Raw genomic sequence first — 24,543 nt, 5'->3', positions numbered from 1 at the left:
TAAGACACGTGTTTTACATTGCATACCGGCTGCCACTGTTTTTGTAGTAATGCATCCATTTATCGTCTGTCACTAGTGAAATTGTTTTTTTTTATACACACTCGCATTAACTCCAGAAGTAATGGCACCCTTTCTGAAAATGAGCAGAAATTAATATGCAAATTTATAACATGTGCCATGAGGAGAATTAATTTGCGTTTAAATTTGAGGACTTTTTTCTGTTTTTTGTTTGTTTGCTTGTTTGTTTGTTTGTAAAGCAATATTGGTACCCCCTCAATAAGTATTTGGTTTGGTGAAGCCTGCCTTGGCATGTATGTGTGTGTGTGTGTGTGTGTGTGTGTGTGTGTGTGTGTGTGTGTGTGTGTGTGTGTGACAGAGAGAGACAGAGAAAGATAGAGAAAGACAGAGAGAAACTGAGAGACCAAGAAGACAATAGACAGAAACTTCTTTGCACCAAAAGTAAAAAAATAAAAAGAGTGGTATAAAATTCAGCTTAATAAAATCATTTATTGTGCTCCAGAAGAGTAAGTCCTATTTAACCAGAAATAAAGACAGAATGACAAATAATCTACATTACAACTGCCCTCTGATATGGTTCCCATGAACAGGCATTCTGATCATCCCTTTGAAGCTTAGATAGAACAAAAGGGAAAAAGAAAGACAAAAAAAAAATAGTAAATGACACTCGATGTTGTAATACATTCAGTCATGAGGCTCATCCTGTTGATGGTGTGTGAGATCGAGCCCTGCAGCTCTCATCGGTAACTGATGTTTCCCAGCTCTCACCTTGGTCCTACATGCAAATATATGGGACAAATCCTCAAAGGAGCCCTCGTATGAACGGCTCATTAAATTTGAACCTCGCACAAAAGGAGTCTCGTTTGGAAGGGAACTTGGGGCAGGGCTGCTTTGCATATACATACCTGTATTGATTGAGTGAGTGTAGCTGTGTGATGGGCTTTAGTTAATGCTCCAGATTATCCTGCACTGTATTTACTGTGCTGCTCAGCAGGAACGGAGTGGACAGGAATGCAGCAGCCCAGCTGAGTCCATGTTGTAGAAAGGAACATCTTGTTTGGGACCTTTGCTGTGTCACAGGTCAGCAGGGCCCTGGGACAACTATATAATTTTCTGTTTAATTTTTTTTAAGTCCTCTGTCCTTATCACAACCCCCACCCCCTTCTATCCTCTCACTGGCAGTGTGCCTGTGTGTCACTGTGACTTTTCTGAATAACCCATATCTCTCTGAACTCACAAGCACTTTAATTAATCACTCCTCACTGGCACCATATTAGTCATAGGGCTCTCAAATTTCGAATACGTTGAGGTTAATTGTGAAAGTGTGTGGTGAGGAGGACGAGTGGGCGGTATGTATGAGCAAACAATGATATGATGGTCTGGTGTAAAATGATTGAGATCAACGTATTTCATAGAATAAACCAATGGTTCATGTTATTAACTGATATGTTTGGTATTCTTTGGCTTCCTATTCCTTGAAAAAAGTATAAAGCAAAATGACCTTTAAATCCAATTTCAAGTTGAATATGCAAAGACAAACTAAAGGAATTTAGGAAGCCACCCTAACATTGTTTGAACATTGTAGCTGTTATTTTTCCAATTTTGAGCCGCTTAGAATCGGCACAAAAGCCAGTCGTTACGCAACAGGTAGGTTCAATGCAGTGCATTTTCTATGCTTTTTCTATTTCTATGCTTGCCATTCTTTTTTAATTATATAATATTTATAAAAATAAAGATGTTTACCTGCTTTTAATACACATTCTAGTTACCCATTTAAAATCAATAAAATTGATTATTTATTCTAAGAATCTTACCAGTAATAACCTCCGTTGCAGCCAGCATATATTAGCTTCTGTCAACAATATGAAAATAATTTGACAGTATTTTTGTCTCTTTAACATCTGATAAAGAATTTGATCACTGACTGATCAATGACTGGCTTCGCCCAGCTTTTTACAATAACTGCATGATCTTTGCTACTAGGAACATCTGTTCATTACTTTGTTTTTCTCTACACATTTAATGAGCGGCTGTATATGACAGGATAACACGAAACTATGGCTATGGGGTTTTCTTCCATTTTTGCATGTGACAGTAACTGCTGGTAGGAACTAAAGTTGTGAGTAGGGAACCTAAGATATTTCAGACCATATGTGCCGTAGGAAATCATTCGAATCGATAAGCTTGGATAAAACGCTTTACCACATTGTACATAATTTGCATAGTTCAAAAAATCTCAATGCAAATGTCACTTGCACAAATTGTGGCTCCATGTCACACATGTAAATAGCAAACTGTCGCTTGTTGAATTGTCGCAGTGTGAATGTAGGGTAATATGTCGTGTCGCTGCGTAGAGTTCTGAACTTTAATAAGAACTACAGCTGATTTGTGGGATCAGCTGTCATACCGCCCACCGCCAGTGATCAACCGGATTAGGAAGGACGCAGAGAGTCAGACGTTTCTTCAACCTCCTTCTCTATTCATACACACACATAGAGGGAAATTTGGAATGACAAAAGAGACTGAAGCAAAGCTGAATTTTAGACAGGTTACCCGGTTCTCCACAGTGCTATAACATGTTTATGTGGAGAAGCTGAATAGGGGCAAACTAAATACTGATTGCCCGTGGAGAACTGCTGACTAGAAAAACCTAGAAGGTCGTCTTGTTTTGGAAAAAAATTAAATTAAATTAAAAACACATCTATCTAAGAATGGCAGCAATGACTGAAGTACAGCCAAAAATATGACAGACATGCTAATCAACATGGGCAATGAATTTAAAGGCGTTTCCAATGATACTGATATAGTGTGGAAACTGATCCTCTACTAGTAAAGTTCAGTTAATTTTTTTTTCCTTTTTATTTTTTTTTTCCCCACCGCCACCTCAGCACCTGCTGTGATCAGATGTGGGCAAAAGAAGATGAGAGGGCCTTCAAATCTACACTGTCAGCAGAGCCTCCCTGCATCAGGGAAAAATTTATAAGCATTCATCTTTAAGTAGGGCTACAGCAGGGGACTCAATAAAAGAGTACGAGCAAAAGAAAATCAATGTAACCAATCACAATCCGGAGAACTAAAGTTATGCAGAATGATTCCCAGCAACTTCATTTCTTGGGGCTTCTGTTATGCAGGGTACTTCCTGATTTAAGTATGGCAAATAAATGAATTACATGATGAAGCTTATAAGTGGTCAAATAAAAATAAATAAACTTAATGTAATACAGCAACCCCAAACTAGCAAATTAAAGAAGAGAAAAAAAAAAAATACCATGATTATCCCACAAACGGGATCTCAAACAGCAAGTGACTCACCACTATTAAAAAGTTTTACCAAGACACATTGTACAAAACTAGTCCTTATAACCACGTTCACTCAAGCTATTTGTGAATGCACTCTAAGTAGCATGTCCCTGCCCCAACCCCACACTTTTCAGCTTCCCATCTCCGATCAGGATGTGTTGCCTTTGTCCACGTCAACATATTCCGATTTTGGTAGAATTCTGAGCCAATCAGAGTATTTCCTCAAACAGATCCAATGGGGAATATATTTTTTTTTAATAAAGACTTAATCAGCAGAACAGCCACCAAGCAGATAAATTGTCATGCGCTTCGTGCTAAAAAATATCCAGCTTCCCATATTTTGTCCTCCAGTTCTCCATACAGACAGCACTTGTGTGATGAAGCCGTATCTGCCAGAAAACCAGTGACGTTCCCACCCCACTCTTTGTACTGCTGGCAGATTCTCCAGTACTGATGCCCCAGAGTCAGAGCTTAAACAGCTTTGCGTACATATCTAGATATGTAAATAGATTCTATACAATAAAATTGTTCCCAAAAATAAATCCAGAAAAAAAAGATTCCAAGACATTGTGCATATTCTTGAGAAGTTCTTGTCCACCCCTCTTTTTCCAGCAATGTGTAATTCTGTATCTTACAATGCCTCCGTCTATAGGAGAACACATGCCTAACTTAAGTAAGCAGCATCTCCTGTCCGCTCCAGAGAGAGCACTCGACAATCGAGTGCCTCTGGAAAACAATATATTTCTTTCATTTACACAGGGCCTTCAACGTGCCCTCTCTTCCACAGCTTCTGAACTGTAACTGAATCAAACCATTCTTTCAAACCAACTTGTGATACTTCTATGTCAGGAAATAGACCAGGCATTGTCTATGATACCAGGATAAAAAAAAAATCATCCATCTCTGTTTATTTTTTATTAAATCTGAAATAGTTTAGCAATTTTCTCCTCATTTTACATTTCTAATATAAAATGGTCATTTTCCTCCGAATGGAGACAAAAGAAACGTCACGGTGTATTCCATGTTATGCAAAACGGTCAAAGCATAGATATGCTTCACTGAAACCGAAATCCTTTGAGTATATGTGTGCACATGTGTGGCTATACTCTAGTTGTGGAGTGCGAATGGGGATGTGGGTGGGGCAGTGTGTTGTTGTGCTGCACTCCCGCATAGCTGTTGAATGGATGCAATGGTCCGAGAGCACTGGGCATGGTGCTGGGCAAGACGGTGATGGTGTTGGCGCTCATGAGTGGTACATCGTCTGGTGAGCGACGCATGGCTAAGGTGTAGTCAGGCGGACAGCTGCTCCTCAGGACAAGTGGGCACTCACGCTCTAGCTCTCCACGCTTCATCTGCAGCGACATGAGTTCCTCGTCCGGTACGGGTGCCAGTTGACTGGTGGCATTGGCACGCTGAGGGCTTCCTCGCCGATGTCCATCCTGCCGTCTCTTGTCCTTCTTGTAGTAGAGTGCAGCAAAGGCCAGTATGTTGAGAAAGAGCAAGGAAGCTCCAACGGCAATGGTGACGCTTAGCTCAGTCGAGTAGTCACGCTGCTCCACGAAAAACGGTTGGTTGTGGTTCGGGATTTGGCTTGTATCCTTTATCTCAGTTGGAAAAGGTGTGGGGAAGGGCCTCTTGGTGTTGGCTGGCATCTTCTTGGGAGTCCGTGGTGTCTCGTCTGGCGCAGGCACCTTGGTGGTGGTGCTTGTGGACGAGACGACTTGTGTGATCTCGTTGAGGGTGTGTAAGTGTGGGACTAGCTCGAGCCACAGGTTGACTTTGTTGGCACGGTAGTGCTCTTTAACACGAGGTTTCAAGCCAATGTGCAGATAAAGCTGCTCCTTCTGGTTATACCTTGTCCATGCCACCTCCTCAAAGCGGTTGGGTTTGGTGTGTATGAACTTGGTGTCCTGTGGCACTGGTTGGTTGGGGTCACTGCAAGGTGAGAAGCCATGAACAATGAGTACGACATCACAATCATACTGCAAAATACATGAAATATCTTTTCTGGTTTATTTAATTTATTTATTTAATTTAATTTATATGGTTTATTTAACAGGAAGCAGGGAACAGAAACTGGAGATTTGAGTTGATTTGATTTGAGGATGTCTTGTACCGAAAAGTAAAGCTAACACAAAATACCTATTTTTCTAACCACAATACTCTGTTACTAACATCGTTGGACAATAAGACTATAAAAATCATATCACTGATACATCTGGAAAAATAAAATTGCTACATATAGATACTGTGAGTACATGAAAGCCTGCTTAAAATACCACTTAAACAATATAAACTTCTTTATACTCACCCCGTCTTAGCAAAGTTGGTCCAGTAGGTCATGACCACAGCACTGAGCATCACATCATTCTTGGAAAAGTTGCAAGGAAAGAGCTCAGTGGGGCCGATCATCGGCAGGCCAAATACATAAGGGATCTCATCTCCATGAGCTGCATCTGCCCACGCAGGCACCTGCTCCGTCTGGCAGTGGTGGTAGAAAGCATAAAAGTAAGTTGGCGATCCGAAGCTGGAGTGCAGGTCAGCCGTGGCCACAGCGGGTGCTACCCACTGGTGGTCAGTGAAGAGAGCCAACAACGTTTTCCTTCGGGTTTCTGGATTGTGGCGGTCGGCCCAGTCTGTGTACATGAACTTGATGGTCTCACGCAGCACGTCCTTGCCCTCAGGATAGCCATATAAATCATCCACAAAGCTGGACACTGCATAGTCAAAGTCGTTGGCCTGGACACCACTGTCTCCGTCCACCACCAGCTCGACAAATTTGAGACCTTCACCCTGGTTTACACCCAACATGATATCGTAGTTGAGGAACTCGCCCTGCTCCATGAGAATCTGCGGGTCATCCGGGATCACGTCGCCGTCAATGACTGGGCCAAAGGCAATATGGTAACGGGCTGGCTGGATGTCCTGCTCCACCAACTCCTTGTAGTCCTTCTTCTGCAGGCACTCGACTAGTTCCATTGTGTCCTGATAGTCGCAGCCCACCTTTCTGGCCAGCATACGTGCGTATTTAGCTGGTTGGAAGCTCACTGCCCAGCTGGACAGAGCCGTGCCACTCTGAGCTATGGCTCTCTGGAACAAGCCTGGTTGAAGGGGACTATAGATTAATAACACTGATAACAAACAGAGAATGTTAACAGAGAAAATTCACATAAAGATGTAGCTTAACTAAAACTCATAAGCAGGCACATCCCATGCAATACAATTTCACATAGTCGTAAACACAACATCTTTGTTTTGACAGTGTAAATTATAGCTTTTAGTGCAAATGTTGAGGCAAAAACAATTAGTGGTTGTCATGGAAACTTCATGCAAATCAATTCATTCCAAGAGCGGATGTGTGCATCAGTGTGTGGTGTGTGTGTGTTACTTATTGTGTTAATAAGTTAACATCTGCCAAAAACTTTTGGCAAATATTTATGAGACAAAAATGTAAAACACCACAAATTCAACATGACATGGGGCATATAATGAGGATGTGAATAATTAAATATGCATTTCTGAGTTTATTCCTGATTTAACCCAACATGACTTTGTCTGCACAAATACTGAAAGTACCTGGCGACTGTGTTACATGTTTTATAGAAAGGGACATAAAGTATAATGTTCTGGGTACTATTTCAGATTCTACTGATAATCTAAAATACTATTATACAACAAAAGTGAAGAGAATAATTTATAATAATGATATTCACCGGCTTGCTGATCATACTGTACATACGCTAACAGAACATCAGAAACACTCCTCTGTATAAAAAATTGGTTTCAAGACAACTATCTTTTCCAGTTTTGTTATCTGTTGTACAGCGGTCGATGAAATCATTGTAATTGTCAGGTTTGTAAATACGATGTTGTGGTTGAGCCAAAATATATTAAAATAGGCTCCATTGTTATCTAATTCAATTAAAATCACTTTGTCTCAACTCCTTTGGATTTCTGTTGTTGCTGATGGTTTAGAACCCTTACAAATAAAAACAACCAACAACAAAAACATAATAATACTTTAACTCTTTGAAAAAAGAAAGAAAGGGAATAGTGAAGAAAAGTTATGTTTTAAGTTCAAATAAAACCAAAATCAAACAAAATAAAATAAAATAATCCGTTCAATTCATATCGTATCTTAAACATATCAAAGGTTGATGCTGTGTTCACGCACAAAAGGAAAAGTTATAGCAAACAATGCATGTTTTATTGTACTTTTTTTTTTTTTTTTAACCACAACAATCATTTGAGTTATGTTAATCATGTAAAGATGTGTAAGAGTCTGGAGAGAAGAGAGAGATTTAATTTAATAATAATTATAGAAAAAATTATCTAATATTATATTATTTATTATTTAAACACATAAGCTATATATGAACCTTCCTCTCTCTCTCTCTCTTTCTCTCTCTCTCCCTCTCTCTCTGAGAATGAGAGAGTGAGATAGAGAAAGAGCGAGAGAGAGGGAGGGAGAGAGTGAGATAGAGAAAGTGCGAGAGAGAGGCAATAGTGGGTCTGATCATGGACATATTTACATTTACAGCATTTAGCAGACACTCTTATACAGAGTGACTTACATTGTAATATTTTAGTTTATACACCTGAGCAATTGAGGGTTAAGGGCCTTGCTCAGGGGCCCTGCAGTGGCAACTTGGTGGACCTGGGATTCGAACCAATGACCTTCCGATCAGTAGTCAAACACCTTAATCACTGAGCTACCACATCCCACATGTAAAAGGGCAGGAAGCAGTTTCTTCCGAATGTTATGCTGAGTAGTAGTTCTCAAAAGATGTGGCTGTTCTGTTCTTATGTGTCTCTGAAGATGTGTTCCCTGGTTATTAGCTGAAGGATGATGGTATGATGGTGAAGGTGAAGGTGATGAAGGTGAGAGCTGGCTTGTAGTTGGGAACTGGCCAAAACTAAATTAGGGGAAATGGGAGAAAAATAGAAATGCATAACAAAGGTGTTGTGATGGGTTGGAACTCTGTTCAGGTTGTCCCCTGCCTTATGCCCCTAAATCTCCTGGGATAGATTCCAGGCTCCACATTACCCTGTAAACGACAAGCGGTACAGAAAATGGAACGAATGGTTGGATGGTCGGATGGATAATAAAGGGGGGAGTAGAAGAGGGGGAAGAACTGAATGGTCAGGAAGCCAGTGTAATGCTGAGTTCTGCCACGTGTGAGGAAGAGACAAATAGAAGTACATGACTTTTCCAGTCCACTTGGATATTTCTCCAGATAAATGCTACAGCTGAACTTGTGGAAATTATGATAACTGCTTTATAGTTCTCTGAATAAAGATAAGACAATGTAAACACATTTTTCATAAATAACTGCTTTAAGGTTTAGACAGGTTTGCCAGCAGAAAGAGAAATGAAGAATAATCTGATATAATGCACAAGGATGAAAAAGGCTATGACATTGAAACTACAGCTTGACAGTTTTGGATCTCGAAGGCAGTCTGTTGTTGCATTTAACACCCTGTTTCTTTGGGTAATTACAAATTAATGCTGCCATACACAAGGAAGGAAATGGATAAAAAAAAATGTTTTAAATACAGACATATTTAGGATAATCAAAAATGAAAAGAAAGAAAATGTCTGGAAATATATAGAATTATAGCAAAAATCTTATGTTGTAACCAAAACAATACTTCATGACCACATGGATAATGTGCCTCATTAGGTCTTACTTAATTTGGGGGTATATATAGTATTTCGCAAGTAAGAATATACACCTATACATCATAATCAAAAAAAAAAAATTAAGCCATAATTAGTAACCAGCAAATTTAATTAGCAATCAATTAAATCAGTACTCCAGTATGTTTTTTTTTTTTTTTGCCAAAAAAAATGCTTGATTTTGCTGAAGCTTTTTCACAATTTGCAGTGCGACTTGAGGAGTATTTTGTGCTTTTGGAAAGAAAAATACTTGAATTGGTGAAACTGCAGGCACTGTATTTTTCTTTTAAACTACTACTAGTAAAAGAACATGAGTAATTACTTTCTATGTAGCTGTAATCATGTGAACCGAAGAGTGTCTTGGCAAAAACGAATGTTGTGTCTTGGCCCAAACCTGCTAAAAGTCTCGCTTTTTAGCTTCATTATTTTTAATTTCTGAAAAATTGCAAAATCCTGTTCCTTGCTAAATGTGTTAAAAGTCTTTATGTGTAAAATACTGCACATGGCAGATGTAGGTCTTAAAGAGAGTGCAAATAATTCCCATTATAAAAAGTCAGGATAGTTGAGGCCTGTGATGGATTGACACCCTGTCCAGGGTGTATACTGTAGATGTAGGTATGTACGTATGTATGGATATATGGGTGAATAAATGGATGGATGGATGGATGGATGGATGGATGGATGGATGGATAGATGGATGGATGAGAGGTTACTAGAGGCAGGTGATCAATGGCTGTTTTACTGTAGACACAGTATATATCGTGGTGTACGAAGGGTTAACACACACAGTGCTGCTGCTGGAAACAAAACAAAAGAAAGTGTGGAGGGTGTAGGTGCCAGACATAGTCATTGAGTACTGTGGCAGATTCTGAAACCAAACAAAAACCCATCTCTACCCAGCAGGTTATTTGGATGAAAAGGAAAAGATGAATGAAATGCCTTGTGTGCATTTTCTGAGAGTCTTCGAAGTATATGATGCATACATCAAGTGTGTTGTGTTAGTGAAGCTTATAGAACCAACAACAAAAGAGTCCATGCATAACGAACTATATGAATACGCACAAACACACAACATGCAAACACTGAAAAGGGTCAAAAGTTGCAACCTCTGCATTGTACCTTTTGTTGAATTGCTCCAGCGGTTACCTTCAGAGTAATGGGACAGTGTGAGGAGGTTTACACATGATGCTCCAGCACCAGATCCAAAAACTGTAATGCGTAAAGGGTCACCACCAAAGAAGGCAATGTTTTCACTAGTCCAGCGCAGAGCTTGGATTTGATCTAAGAGCCCGTAGTTGCCTTTGGCCGCCTGGTCTCCTGTGCTTAAAAAACCTGCCAAAAAAAGCAAATGAGAAAAGACAACACATCACGATTAAATGTTCATTCAACACAAACTGAACACTGTAATGCAAATGACCCAGGTGCTAATGACATCAGAGGGTGTTAAAAGATGCTTGTATTTATCATCCTCTTGACTGTTTGGGCTTGTGTATGAAAGCAAGATGATGAGGAGTGGACTCGCCCCCTCTTAACATCCATTAATTGTTGTTATGACAGTTGGCCACCTCTGGAGTGCTTAAGTAACTATCTCTTAATGGTTGTTTATTTCATAGAGCTCATGATTGCCTGACCTCCCCTGACAGAAAAAATAGATCATTAACCATTATTAACCAGGAGATGGGTTTGTTTACTCTGACTTTTGGTTGTATATTGGAAGAGGATTTTGTGTGTGTGTGTGTGTGTGTGTGTGTGTGTGTGTGTGTGTGTGTGTGTGTGTGTGTGTGCATGTGTGCGCACGTGGTATCCAATTAAATCCATGCACGATGTAACTTCAAACAAGATTTTTTTGTAAAAAAAATAAGAATTAAAATGTTATATGCACTAATGAGACTTTAAAACACAAACACAAATCACTTAAAATCAATTCAAAATACTGTGCTTCTGTAGAAGAGAAAGTGCATTTAAATAAAAACTCGTGTAAATCTTGATGTGCAACTACAAATTCTTTTGAGTTGAAATTTAAATACATGAACTTTATTTACTTAAAATACAAAAGACAAAAGAAAGGTTCAGAAATGTATAAGCCTCCTACTGCACACTGATTTTAGTTTCCGGTGTTTAAATTGCCTCAGGAAACAAGAAACAATGAAAATATTATCTAAAGCTAACCAACAAGTTTAATCCTGATCTTTCAAATGATACCTAGCATGATAACAACTCTCTCGTAATCAATACAAACCGTCTAGATACGTGCAATGTGTATAGAGCGACAGATAAGGTACAGTGATGAGGATTAGGTTTCATTCTCACTCTCACATCTGTTAAAGGATGTATTCTAGGTTTGGAATCAATCCATTCAACCATTTTCTAAACTGTGTGTCCACCTCAGTGTCACCAGGGGGCCAGGAGGCTATTTCAGGACACAAGGTAATGGGACATCCTGGATGGATAGTCAGAAACTCATCCATACACTAATTCTATGGACAAATTAGCGATGCCAATCAGCCTCCAACGCATGTTGTTAGACTGGGAAAGGACCGAAGTTCCTGGAGAAAACCTCAGAAGCACAGGGAGATATGCATGAGAAAGAGGTATGAAGCGAAGATGCTAAACGCTAAGCCATCATACCCACCTTCCATGATATATTTGACACCACTAAACAGTCACTGTTTGACATTACGTCTATATAAGTACTGTATAGAGGACTGCAGTATTTGAAAATGCATTGAGTTGAAAGTTTGAAATGTAGTTAAAGTCAAATGTATTAGGTGAAAGGAAAGCTACAATAAAGTACAAATGCCTAAACCCACATTTTAAGTACAGTGCCGAAGTAATAATCTCTGGCGTATGAATACTTTTTTCTGTGTGTAAACAAAGTGTCCGACTGCAGAAATATTCCTTAAATATAAAAATCAGGACTGAAAAAGCACAGATATGTTCAACTGAGAGTAATAAATAACATCTAGATTGCTAGTATACGTTTTGGGACCACAGACCATGTGGACAGTGTTACATTTATATTCCTAAAATTATAAAAGTTGATCCTAAGAATTAGAGTTAAGTTAAACAACAAAAATTCATTGTATTTCCCAATTAATTTGGGAAATCATTGAATGTAAAGAAGTTCTAAAACGTTCAGGCCAACATTCAGTTTTATTTTTATAGCACCTTTAACTATTATACTGTATATATACAGTATGAAAGAGCCAGAGGTGACAGTGGCAAAGAAAAAATTCCCCAAAACATACCCTTTATGGAGAAGGTATACGGGATAATCAATAAAATAAAACAGACTATCGATCGGTTTAGGCAGTGAACCAGGAATTGACCACTAGGGCATTCCAGATGTTTCAACAAAAGGCCAAAATATTACCAATGGAAAAATAAACTAATTCAATAGGTACAATATTTGGCTAACAATTACAGCAAAAAAAAAAAAAAAGATTTCATACTGTGTAAAAGGTGACTTGAGGTCATTTTATTTTACAAAACTAAAATAAAAAATGATACAGTTTTTAAGTTTATGGTTTATTAATCTAATCAAATTAATTAGATGCATCAACGGAAGCTTTCTGAACTGCTCCACACTCTGAAATTAGAGATACACACTGTATATCTTTATATAACAACTTAATTAAAAAAAAAGTGCAGTTAGTAATCAAACACAATACAGGATGCTGTTGTAGAAAAATCCATGACATGTTAAAGTTATTTTCCAGCAAAAGCACATACTAAAGTGTTTATTTCTCTTCTACCACAGTACGAACTGTATTTGTCAACGATGTACAAATGTACGTCAGTTTAATGCACTGAGGAACATGTTGTGTATTTAAGGTTAATGGAAGACTTTCATCTTTGAGATCAATTTCTGTTATTACTTACGTTTAGTAGTTATAAACAGTCATTCCATAAAGTCTCTTAATGTTAATAATAATAATAATTAAAAAAAACAGATTCAATTACTGACTGCGCAGAATTTCTCTGTCCTGTAACCTATCCTTAATGTCTGTTACAAAGTGCTGACACCAGAGACCTTTTAATAAATGTCCACTTACACAAAATAAAACTTTTAGTGGTTTGTTATAGTTTTAGAGGTTGTTATACTGTATAACAGAGTGTTAAATGTATTTTTTATTAGATCATCACACCATTCTCTATCAATGAGCTGTTGCTATTATATAAACATATATATATGGTCTTTAGCACTAAATGAGTATCTACTGGGAAATGTTTTACATTTTGCATAAACTCCTTTAAAGAATATCAGAGTTGGGGCTAGGTGAGAATATATACACCCCAGGACCAAGAAATGAAATATTCACTCTCGTATTATTGATAGTGTCAATAAATGTTCACAGTCAATAGTGCAAATAGGAGTAAGATAAGGAGCTCAGTTTACAAGGGAATCAATAGTAGAAAATAGAAAATCATGGATTCTGTTTAATAGCAGTTAGTAAATCATTAGTGTAAAATGATGCTGCATTCTCAGCCCTAATATTGCACCAAACCTGTTTCCGCTTCCACTTAACCTGTCTACGTTCAAATACCCTCATTCAAGGGAGAGGAAGAATAAGTGCTTTAGATCTAATCTTAACAGGTGCACTAATTTAAAAGCAATAAAGTAATGCTGTTAAGAGAATAAAGCGATTATGGAAAACAATAAAAGCAGAAAAGTAAGAGAAAAAAATGGTACAGTATATGTGTGCACTCACACAGATACACATTACACACACACACACACACACAGCATGTATTGGAAATTGAGTGTGTTCCCTATTCAGTTCATTTAGTTTTGTTTCTACATCAAAGGGCAGATCTCCTGGAAGCGGCCGTCATCTACAAGCATGCGTTTAATTGATTCCATTTAGCCAAAGCTGCCTGTAGCACGAATCAAGAGGGCCAGCCGTGGGCTTGAAAATGATTAGCTGGCAAGCAGGCGTGTTGTTAGCTACTGATGCCATCTGAAAAAACATCTGAAATGGCCAGCAACGTTATGCTAGAACACAGTGACAGAAGAGTGCTTCTGAATTCACAAATGCCACGTCCAGAGTGTATCACTGAATGCACATGATAGTAAGCGCTCCAAAATACTGTTGCCATGGTAATATTTGGATGGCTTACAGTCGAGCTTGTGTTGTTTTTTTTTTCCTTTTTACTGGCTCATTTCCTCCGGAACAAGTAGCCACTGGAGACTATTCTCACTCCCAACACCGACTGAGGACTGCGCAGGTGAGATCTGATACGACACACTGTCCTAATAACTCAGGCACTCAAATCATTCTTTATATATATTGTTATTTACAGGATCAGAACATTCAGCGAGGGCTTTCGTACTGACCGTGGCCTGACGCACCAAATATAGATTCATTTAGTTCTTATTGTTCTGCTTTTAGCACCACAGAAATTGACAAGAGTTCATAGAACATAATAGTCAAATGGCAAAATTCTAAATGATTTCCTGGTAATTATTTAAGACTACCAGCCACCAGGGAGAAAATCGTAACAAAAATGTAAGAGCCACTTTTTTTTTAATGTTGTCAGTATATGCATGTGTAGAAACTAATGCAAAGGTGAAATGAAGCTGTATCTGTATAAAGAAATGTTCATTTTGTTATTTGTATTAATATTTGTACTTTTAGATACTAGATACTAACTAAACTAACTGAACTAAAATTCCAAATTAAGCATTTAAAAAGCTATTACAGCACATTTCAGAATGTTTTTGTTCTTGTTCACACACTAAATCCAGATGTTCGTATGGTTCTGGACGGTCGTTTAATATTTTTCCCCACAATTCTGTGAGTGATTTCCATTGCTGCAAAATGTCGAGCAGAAAACACGTTTTGTTGTTTTTCTTTTTTTAATTTTTGTCCCATTTTCAGATTCGATTTCAGTAGACATAGCTGTTGTATGTCTATGTCACCACATTGTCAGCGTTGTTGCATATGCTGCCTTTGAAGGGTGTATCAAACTGTTTCCTGACACCTACATTCATAGCTGTCAAAAATGCTGGCTTCCATGACACTGACTTACGAGGCGACGTACACGGAGGAGTGTAAAGACAGATCACTTCTGTTGTGGACACACCTAGAAATGACTTTTAGAATCAGGGGCTGAAATAATTTTTTTATTAAACAACTTCAAAGCTAAGGGGGGCATGGTGGCTTAGTGGTTAGCACATTCGCCTCACACCTCCAGGGTTGGGGGTTCAATTCCCGCCTCCGCCTTGTGTGTGTGGAGTTTGCATGTTCTCCCCGTGCCTCGGGGGTTTCCTCCGGGTACTCCGGTTTCCTCCCCCGGTCCAAAGACATGCATGGTAGGTTGATTGGCATCTCTGGAAAATTGTCCGTAGTGTGTGATTGTGTGAGTGAATGAGAGTGTGTGTGAGTGCCCTGCGATGGGTTGGCACTCCGTGCAGGGTGTATCCTGTCTTGATGCCTGATGACGCCTGAGATCGGCACAGGCTCCCCGTGACCCGAGGTAGTTCGGATAAGCGGTAGAAGATGAATGAATGAATGAATGAACTTCACAGCTACTTCTGAGAAACAGAATCAAAACGTTGCATAGCTTCTCAAAATAAATTTGTGTTTAAAGATAAATACTTTAATATTTTTAATGATCCTATTAAAAAAACTGCATTATCTGGTGTGAATAATATGTATACGTAAACCCAGTAAGAAATAAGGTTTAATACGTGATGGTGTGATATTCCCCAAAGTAAACCAAGTGTGTTATTTTAACGGTGTTGTGAAATAAGTTATTCCACTTATACCACAGCTACAGTATGTGCCATGAATTACAACTTCTGAGTTATTAACGAGTGACACATTTTTTTTAACGGTATATCATTACATTTAATGTTGCAGAACGTCCACCAGCCAAGTTAAGATCCTGTTATTACTTTCATTAGAGCAGCAATAAACAGTTGTTCACAAACTACCATTTCCTTTTTCTCGCGCTTGCAGTTAATGACATAAAGCAGCATGCAGCTTGTCATTTTAACGAGAAACCAAAACTACTCTGTCCTGAAGAATTTTCAATGCTGGGAAACTTTACAAAAACAAAAAAAACATGACTATTTTGATTAAACAGCATTGACAATAGGGACCCCTTCCATAAACATAACCGTTAATGTCTCCTAAAATATATATATATATATATATATATATATATATATATATATATATATATATATATATATATATATATATATATATATATTATAAAGTGTTAATTAAATATCTATCTGAACAAATCTTTCCTAGACCTTTGTTCAAAAACCAAATGCTTACTGATTTTATTTATTATTAGTTTTACATTAGGAAGAATTACATTAGAACATAATTGGGCTATGTTATTGATTGAAAGGTCAGTGGTTCAAGCCCCAGCACAGCCAAGCTGCCACTGTTGGGCCCTTGAGCAAAGTCCTTAACTTTCTCTACTCGAGGAGTGCTGTATCATCGCTGACCCTGTGTTCTGACCCCAACTTTCTAACAAGCTGGTCTAGGATATGCGAAGAATTTCTCTGTGTTGTAATACAGTATATGTAACAAATAAAGCCTTCTTCTTCTTCTTCTTCTTCTTCTTCTTCTTCATCTTCTTCTTCTTCACTGGGTTAAAGATTTGCCATAGCATCTTGGTTGGTCACCATAATTGGTGAGAACCTGAATGATATTTAAAATTTAATATGCAATTCTAGCATTACGTTACCCAGCAGGAGACGACTAAAGTAGTTCAATAGGTATCTGTGAGTCAATGCCTGCAACGTACAAAGAAACTAAAAAAATTCGGATGGGATTTGGCTCCATGAGTCATGTTCTTTAATCATTTTCCCGCAGAATGCCAATACATCTGACATGTTGAATTACCATCCGTTTGAGCTGAAGGAAGAGAGGGATAGCGAAAGAAAAATGGAGCAACGTAGCAGAAAATCTAATTGGGATCCCGCTTAACGAAATGTGAGAAGTATTATTCTCTCCTCTTTTCAAGGTTAGCAGACAGCACAGAGCAGCAGAAGCCTGATGAGTCGTTCTATTATAGCACTTGCCACTTCTCACTTTCCGAAGCCCGGCACAGCAGCATCCGTCGCTGTGGTAGTGCTTTATTTGTTCAGTCTTCCAGTTTTCATACACTGGGGGGAGCAAATTAGACCTTTCACTGTGTTTGCGCTCCTAAAAATATTTAGCGTTGCAACACCTTTGTGTGTTTTTCCCCCTGCCATCACACGGGCATCATCAATCCCCAAAGACCTCGTGAGTGAGGCAGGAAGCATCTGTTCCCAACAGTTAGGCTGGTAACATAAGATACCATTCCATAAGCTTCTGAAGGAGGAAAAAAAGTAAAAGATCTCAGAAATTTTTAGTGCATTGTGATTTTTTACAAATTTACTCAATACATTATAAAATGTGCAGAATTGCACAAGGCTGCACTGAGCTGCTACTGAGTTGTTAGAACAAACCCGCAGTGGTCACTGGAAGTAAAAATGAGTGCACAAGATTCAAGCTGACAGGCCTATTCGTGCTTTTTTCCTGCTTTGATATGCAGAATCCAAAATCTGAAACATGCTGCCTTGGGCAAAAAACAACAACAACAACAACAACAACAACAAAAAATAAAAAAACATTTTCTATTTCCACAACCTACTTTCTTCCACCTTACTCTCCCAAGTACAATTCATTAAAACAACGTCACACATCACCGTAAACGAAATTTCCCTAAAGACACCCTGAGACAGGTCAAAAACCCATGGAGCCATGGGAAAATAAACAAAAGCAATATACCCAGAATTCCTACAGACCTCATAAAATTAGTGTGATCAAATGCATATGCACACAGTGTTATCTTCCCTTAGGTAAATATGGCTGATGAAAGCTCAACGTACATGTCAATGATGAAACAGATCATCGAGTTAAACCTCCAGAATGCTGCATCATTTTGCATATATTATCCTTGTCAGATGTGTATCTCGCCGACATGTACTGTACTCATCGTCTATTTCCACAGAGACGACAAGATTTCCCGTTATGCCTACGATTTGCAAACGCAGATGAAACTTCCAGCTGCTTATCTTATTATAAGTACTGTTCGGAACGAGATAAGCTTTTCGGACGTATGTCTGTTAAGTAACGTTGTACGTCTACAGAATACATCTGTAGAATTTATGACTGATTCATCAAAGGTCTGGAATATACTGCACACCATGTTTTTGACTTTCTATAGGGTATGTGACCAATACTAATGATCTGGGCTTGATCATTAGTAGGTCACATGCCCATAACTTGCGTGAAGTGTTGGGGGGGTCCAATCATATCCACAAAGGGCTGGTGTGGGTGCAGGTTTTCATCCCAGTCAAGCAGAAGACACACCTGATTCCACTTGTTTAATCAATAGGCTTTCAGTAGACAGTTGTGGCCAATAACTACAGTAGTGTAGTCAATAACTTAACGTTTCCTTTTAAACATTGTCTGTATTTTAGTTCTTTTGTTGTTGTTTTTTTTTATATGAGACAATATAAGAGAAGAATGGCTTCCTGGAGTATCTTTATACTGACACAGAAGCACAAACCCTCTTTAGCATCATGTCAGTTCTGTTAATGTTATTTATATTATCCAGGGCTAATTAGGTTAACACAAATTCCAGAGATACTATGGTAATAATCACATGACCTGCATTCAGTGGGGAAAAAAACCCTGAAATTCACAGAGCATGAATGTGACATAAACAATGTGAAAGAAATATTATAAATATATAATTACCAGAGTGATTAGGTCTGTTTGTTTCTAGGCAATGAGTGCAAAGTCGATTTTTTTTTTTGTCAAAGCCTGCTGGCTTAAACAATAAAAGCTTGCATATTCATGTCCTTGTTGTGAAGGAGTATGTGTGGTTCCTTGTGTTGAGTTCTGCGAAATGGCGAGGCGTTAATTACCCTTTGCCCCCAGCTGAGCATCACCGAGGGGATAAATGAAGGCTAATGCAAACACTTGCACAGCGTTTCTTCCACTTGGGTGCCTTTGCTTTGTTGACGCACTGTATCTAATGACATGGCTAGAAAAACTGAGGTCCTCTATTCACCCCACAGAGACGCCACAGGCTCAAACTGGTTCTAACAACATTACATGTCATGAGGTGTTCTTACACATCAGGATTGATTCATTTAGGTAATTAGATCATGAAAAGTGTTAGTGTATTTAGGTCAGGAATTGATATCATGTAATCGCTTTGGGGTGAGAAAGCAATTATGTATATGGTTGGCAAATAATTGTACAGCTTTAGGCACTAAATAAAACAAAAAAAATTCAAAAATTATAATAATGATATTATTGTATAATTTGTTTAATTTCTCTACAGGAATTACACATATTACTACCATTTCTGCTGGAACATTTATTCCCATTTCTTAAGATAAGTAAATAGCTGATATTAAATAAAAAAGTGAGAGTTGAGTTTTCTTTAAAAGTTTTTTCTTCAGCAGCCATATTGACAAATCAGACAGCCTTGAATCTAGGATGAAAATGTACACATATCAGCCAGACAGGATTCTAGAGATACTCTGACATGTAAGCAAACAAGCTGTTGGTTTTTTGTGTTTCTTTCTTTTCTTTTTTTTCTTTTTTTTTTTTTGATCGAAATATTAACACGTCAAAACAACCGCATGAAACATATATTTAACTGAAAACATACAGGTGCTTTATTCAAGGTAAAGTCCTGTGTAGCTGTGCACCACTTTGAAACCTGCCCTGAATAGCTAACTAGCTCCCTTTCCTTAGAAAAGATCTGTATTGACATAGTTACCTTGTTTTGCTTCACACAGAAATACATGTGCCACTTACGACTTCCTAACAAAACTAATAAGAGAAGCACAAGTAATCAGAAGAAAAAAGGAATATACACAGAAAGAAATTTGAAAAGGGAGAAAAACCGTCTCATAAAAAGTGAAGTATAAAAATAGATCCCCACACCTTCATGCTGAAATTTCTCCTCCGCATGCGAGTGAGAAACTGCAGAGTGCCGTAGCCGATGGCCCGAAAGCTGCAGAAACACTGACCCAAAAAACTAACCTCAGCTAATGGAGGACACCCACATATTACAGACATGGTGCTGATAATGATCCAAGGCCTATCTAGGGAACAAGAAGTGCTCAGGCCTTCCCTTAGCACCAGGCTGAAATGACTCCAGAAACCTGCAAGGAACCTGCAGGCAAGGTGTCACTAATGAGCCCATACGAAGCAGGAAACGGTGAGACAAGACCCCATCGTCTGCACTCCCTCAAGTAACAAAACACTCTTTTTTATTTTTTTTAAATAGGCATTTTGGTGTAGTGGCTGAACCAGCTTCCATATCTCAAACATCTCTTGGGTGGAAATGTCTCCCTATTCACACATACTCACTTATTTGAATTTTTCTTCCATTTTCTCCTCAATTCGGCTATCTTCCAATTTCCACTCATTTTATACAACAGCGCCAAAGTTACAGTTACACGGTTGTTCTCTTAGAGCAGTCAAGAGAACTGATCTGCATTAGTAGTCTTAATCAGAAACATAGAAAACCCCACTGAAACGTTTGAACAAGAAATAAAACTCTAAAAGAGGACAATATTAATCTACCTTGACAAAGTCTACAACCTTAAAGGCTTTCTGTGACTTCTTTTACATGTTTACAACCCAGATATGGTCATTGAACTAAACATAGGAAACACAATCCCATCTTTCATTTAAAGGTATTATGTTTTAAGAATTACATTATTATGTATTAAGAAAGTCAATAGTAAATGTCCCCTGAGGGAAAATGTCTGAGGCTGGTCGTCTGCCATGTCAGTCAAATGGATGCAGTCAAACTTGGCCACAATTATTAAGGAAATGTGAAGATATTGTGCAGACTGCACACTCAGGAAATGTCCCAGACTCTCCAGCAGATGTTAACAGTCTGTCTTGTGAGACTATTGTACTGACAACCAAAAGTCCTTTCCATTATTTTCTGTATATTACAGGTGTTACACAATGTCACTATCAATATCTGTTTATTTCTACAAAATGTTAATATCTGTATTTGGATTTAAACCCAAAGTGAAAGTGATCTAGACTGGCAGGTTTCTAAGGAACTCTACCGCTATGCCTACAGAGCCAACAGAAAAAACCCTAATCTAGACATGCCAACCTTGTCGGCATGGCGTGTGAATTCTGGCTCTGACAGTTTCTTAACCTTGCTCAATGTTGCATCTCTTGAGTTAGATCTGAATCAAAATTTTGTTGGTTTTGTTTTCCTCCCATCATAATAGTAACTAGGAAGTTAATAAGGATACATAAATCCATTGTGCAGAGCAACATCAACATGATATAACATGAATAGGGCTTTAGACAGTTTGAAACTCAAGTCTCCATCAAGTCTTCAACAGTTGCAAGATGATACGTTCAGACTAGAATGAATTCTATACAAAAAAAAATGGAATGGAAAAGTCTTTTGTTTCATCTTTAACCCTGTGAACCTAAATAGTGAGCCTACTGTTCTTATCTGTTTAATATAAATTATGAGTTCAGTCAGAATTGTGCATATGTACTTAAACTATAAACTATAAGTAATATATGAATTTGCAGACATCACCCATGTGTCTTTGCCAAACTCACACAAGGATCTTTCATCGCCAGCTGCTGCCAGACTGGTGACAACAGGACATTCGAGACAAGAAAGGAGAGAACTGTCTGTCCTTTCCTTTACAAGTTCCAGCCTGAGTCACAACTCCTGCTGATCTGCAGCCTGGCCAGCTAAAATCAAGACATTTTCCTCAAATGAACTCAGTTTCTGTAAACTGAGGAAATCTATGGAGCCAATCAGGCCCTGTAGTAAGGTTATGCAGGAGGGATTGCATAGTTGATTCATGATTTAATCAAAGTTGCTTGATTTAATATATCTGACAACAGAAAGAGCTGAAAATGTATATTACGTGTAGTAATATGTAATACTAACTGTGATAGAAAAAACCATGACAGTGTTTTGTTCATCTGGTTTAAAAAAAAGAACAAAGAGTCTTTTATCACCTGTCTGCTGAAGTAAGAGAGACGCGTGACGTATTTGGTGGAAAAACAAGAGATGAGATGTCATTGAAGTCATGGGCGATGCTGATGGAACAGTATTGAATGGTATCTCAGGGGTCGAGGCGGTTAACCGTGTTTGACAGCCATGCTTGCTGGAGCCATGACTGGAGCTGCTCATGCCCAATGGAGCACCAGGTTTCAAACCAGCAGCCGACGAAGCGCCAAAAATCCCCCGTTAGTGCACTCTGACAGCCACCCAAATGAAATGTCACGGGCTGCTCACACCATTCTCCTACCCTGGTGCAGGCGTTAGACACAGCTATTGATCCATCCTCTCACTCCTAAGGCCAGCTAATAATTATCGTCATTATTCAGTGCTCTTCTGCCTAAGACTCTCAGCATTCTGGAAAAGAATATCTTTTGTATTCTTACATATCTTTATATTTCAATAAAGTATCATTTATTTGATGTTTTATGAGTCCATTTGTGCTGCAGCTGATCTAGAGATATGAGCAGAAGATATATTAATTTAGCTTTTTTTATTTCATATTTGAGACAATTGATTTGGAAATAAAGAGTTAAGAGTTAGAGTTTCTATATATTACTGGGTTTATGAACTAGCTCTAAGGAAGACAACAATGTCCTGTGATTTCTCCTGTTGAAAGGTCAATGGCATTTATTTAAAATATAGTTTAAGAGGGTCCGTAGTGTTTTTGAGGGGAAAAAATACCATTATTTACACAAGAAAAAAATTAACGTATTTACTACTCAATTATTACCTATTCAAAAATGAAATTCAATCAATCTTGCCATATTATTTACACAGGGATTAAAAACGTTGACCGTTGCGCCAAAGACACTGATTAAATAACATTTCATGAAGAATTGCTAAGGCTACATCTTACATAATAAAAACAGATCCAGGAAAAATCTGTGAATCCAACAGCTCAATGCTGATTCTCACTATAGTGGCTGTTAGACAATAAATTGTGAGAAAGTAAACTGAGACATGTTCATTTGAAATGTAGTTCATATAAAAAAAAATCACAAGAATCACTGTGAAATACAGTGAAAAACACGGTATTTAATTGTAGCTCCATTAACCGCATATAAATATGCATCTGGACCCCTTGACTGTACAAACAGCTGGACTGAAAACTAAAGACCTGTCTCTTTCTAGTCATTTCCCTGAGCACAAAAACAGCAAAACTCCTTACTTATAACTACACTTAACACTGCTTTAACACACTTTTAGATGCGTTAGTATTCTTCAGAGATGGGGGAGTCGAGTCATATGACATGACTCGAGTCAGACTTAAGTCGCAAATTTGAGACTTGAGACTTGCTTGACAAATATTAAAATAAGACTCGACTTGACTTTAACTTGACATTCATGACTTGAGACTCAACTCGGACTTGAGTTAAATGATTCAGAGATGAGGGACTCGACTCGAGTCAGACTTAAGTCGCAAATTTGAGACTTGAGACTTGCTTGACAAATACACCTACTGATGATGAAGTACTAATATTTACAAAAAATGGCCTTCCTTATATTATGAATCATTTAGTTTTACTCTGAAATATGTGAGAGAGGATCACCGGCACTAGAGAGGATCGTGTTAAAAGTACATCAAATACTTTTCGGATCTTACCTACAAAATAAAACATCCAGCAGCCTCACATCTGAAAGAATAAGCCAGCATTGTAAACTGATATTAATTAGGCATGTTTCTCCTTGCTTGCCTTTTAGGAGCGTATCATTTATTTATATTTGTGGTGCTCTTGCATTATGAATGACTCATAAGTCAGCCGGTCCTGTTTGACAGTATTAGTATTGCAAAAATCCTGATAGATTCCGCTCCATCAAAGAGCCTATCTAAAAGACTTGAGGTAAGCTTGGAAACGCTCACATCTAACAGGCTGTTGAAAATTTAAACAGAGAGGGAGACCTTCTTTTGGGACTGGCTGTCAAACCTGTCTTAATATATGATATGCACAAACAGCCAGGGCTCTGGCACGTGGTTGAGACTTGGCTCTTGAAGCCAGTGAACAGCAGGTCCCTGCTTTATTACGCTTCTTGAAGTAACTATGCACACACAGATTTTACTGTCTACACTGAAAAACACATCTTTACTCTAGTCAAAGGCAGAGATTTTCACTTCATGTACTTCTCTGTGATGTTGTCAAAATCAAAATAGTTTGCTTTCTAGGGTGCAATACAGTGTATGAATTACATGTCTTGAGGTATATTCTCCACCTTTCAGTGTTTAGATGTCTGATATATAGAAACTGACATTTGATATCATGTGCTTATTAGGTCCTGTTAAACTCTTTAACCCTTATTTTGTACCAGTACAAGGGCGTTCTATTCTACAGGTGGAATGGAAATCAACTTCACTCGGTATAAAGAAATGAATTATTGTATCGCCGCAAGTCTGATATAAAATTAGTCAGGACACTGTTGACTTTCAGTTTGAGATATTTTACCTCTGTTAGGATAACCTTACACTATATTTT

The 24,543-nt window shown here is 38.2% G+C and overlaps 1 protein-coding gene across 2 annotated transcripts in view; it reads right to left on the bottom strand.

The window, feature by feature from the left end:
• Positions 1-539: 539 nt before the first annotated feature.
• The window catches only part of nlgn1 (neuroligin 1), a 244,991-nt gene continuing 220,987 nt past the window's right edge, over positions 540-24,543 (bottom strand). For both annotated transcript variants that reach the window (XM_060881449.1, XM_060881457.1), the window contains 3 exons: positions 10,118-10,330; positions 5,630-6,419; positions 540-5,253 (listed from right to left, as the gene is read on the bottom strand). In XM_060881449.1, the coding sequence (XP_060737432.1) occupies positions 4,419-5,253; positions 5,630-6,419; positions 10,118-10,330 (1,838 nt within the window). In that variant the 3' untranslated portion in view covers positions 540-4,418. The remainder of the gene's footprint in view (positions 5,254-5,629; positions 6,420-10,117; positions 10,331-24,543) is intronic.

The sequence above is a fragment of the Tachysurus vachellii genome, chromosome 1 (assembly GCF_030014155.1).
Source record: "Tachysurus vachellii isolate PV-2020 chromosome 1, HZAU_Pvac_v1, whole genome shotgun sequence".
Lineage (NCBI taxonomy): Eukaryota > Metazoa > Chordata > Actinopteri > Siluriformes > Bagridae > Tachysurus > Tachysurus vachellii.
This window is presented reverse-complemented; position numbering and strand designations above follow the sequence as displayed.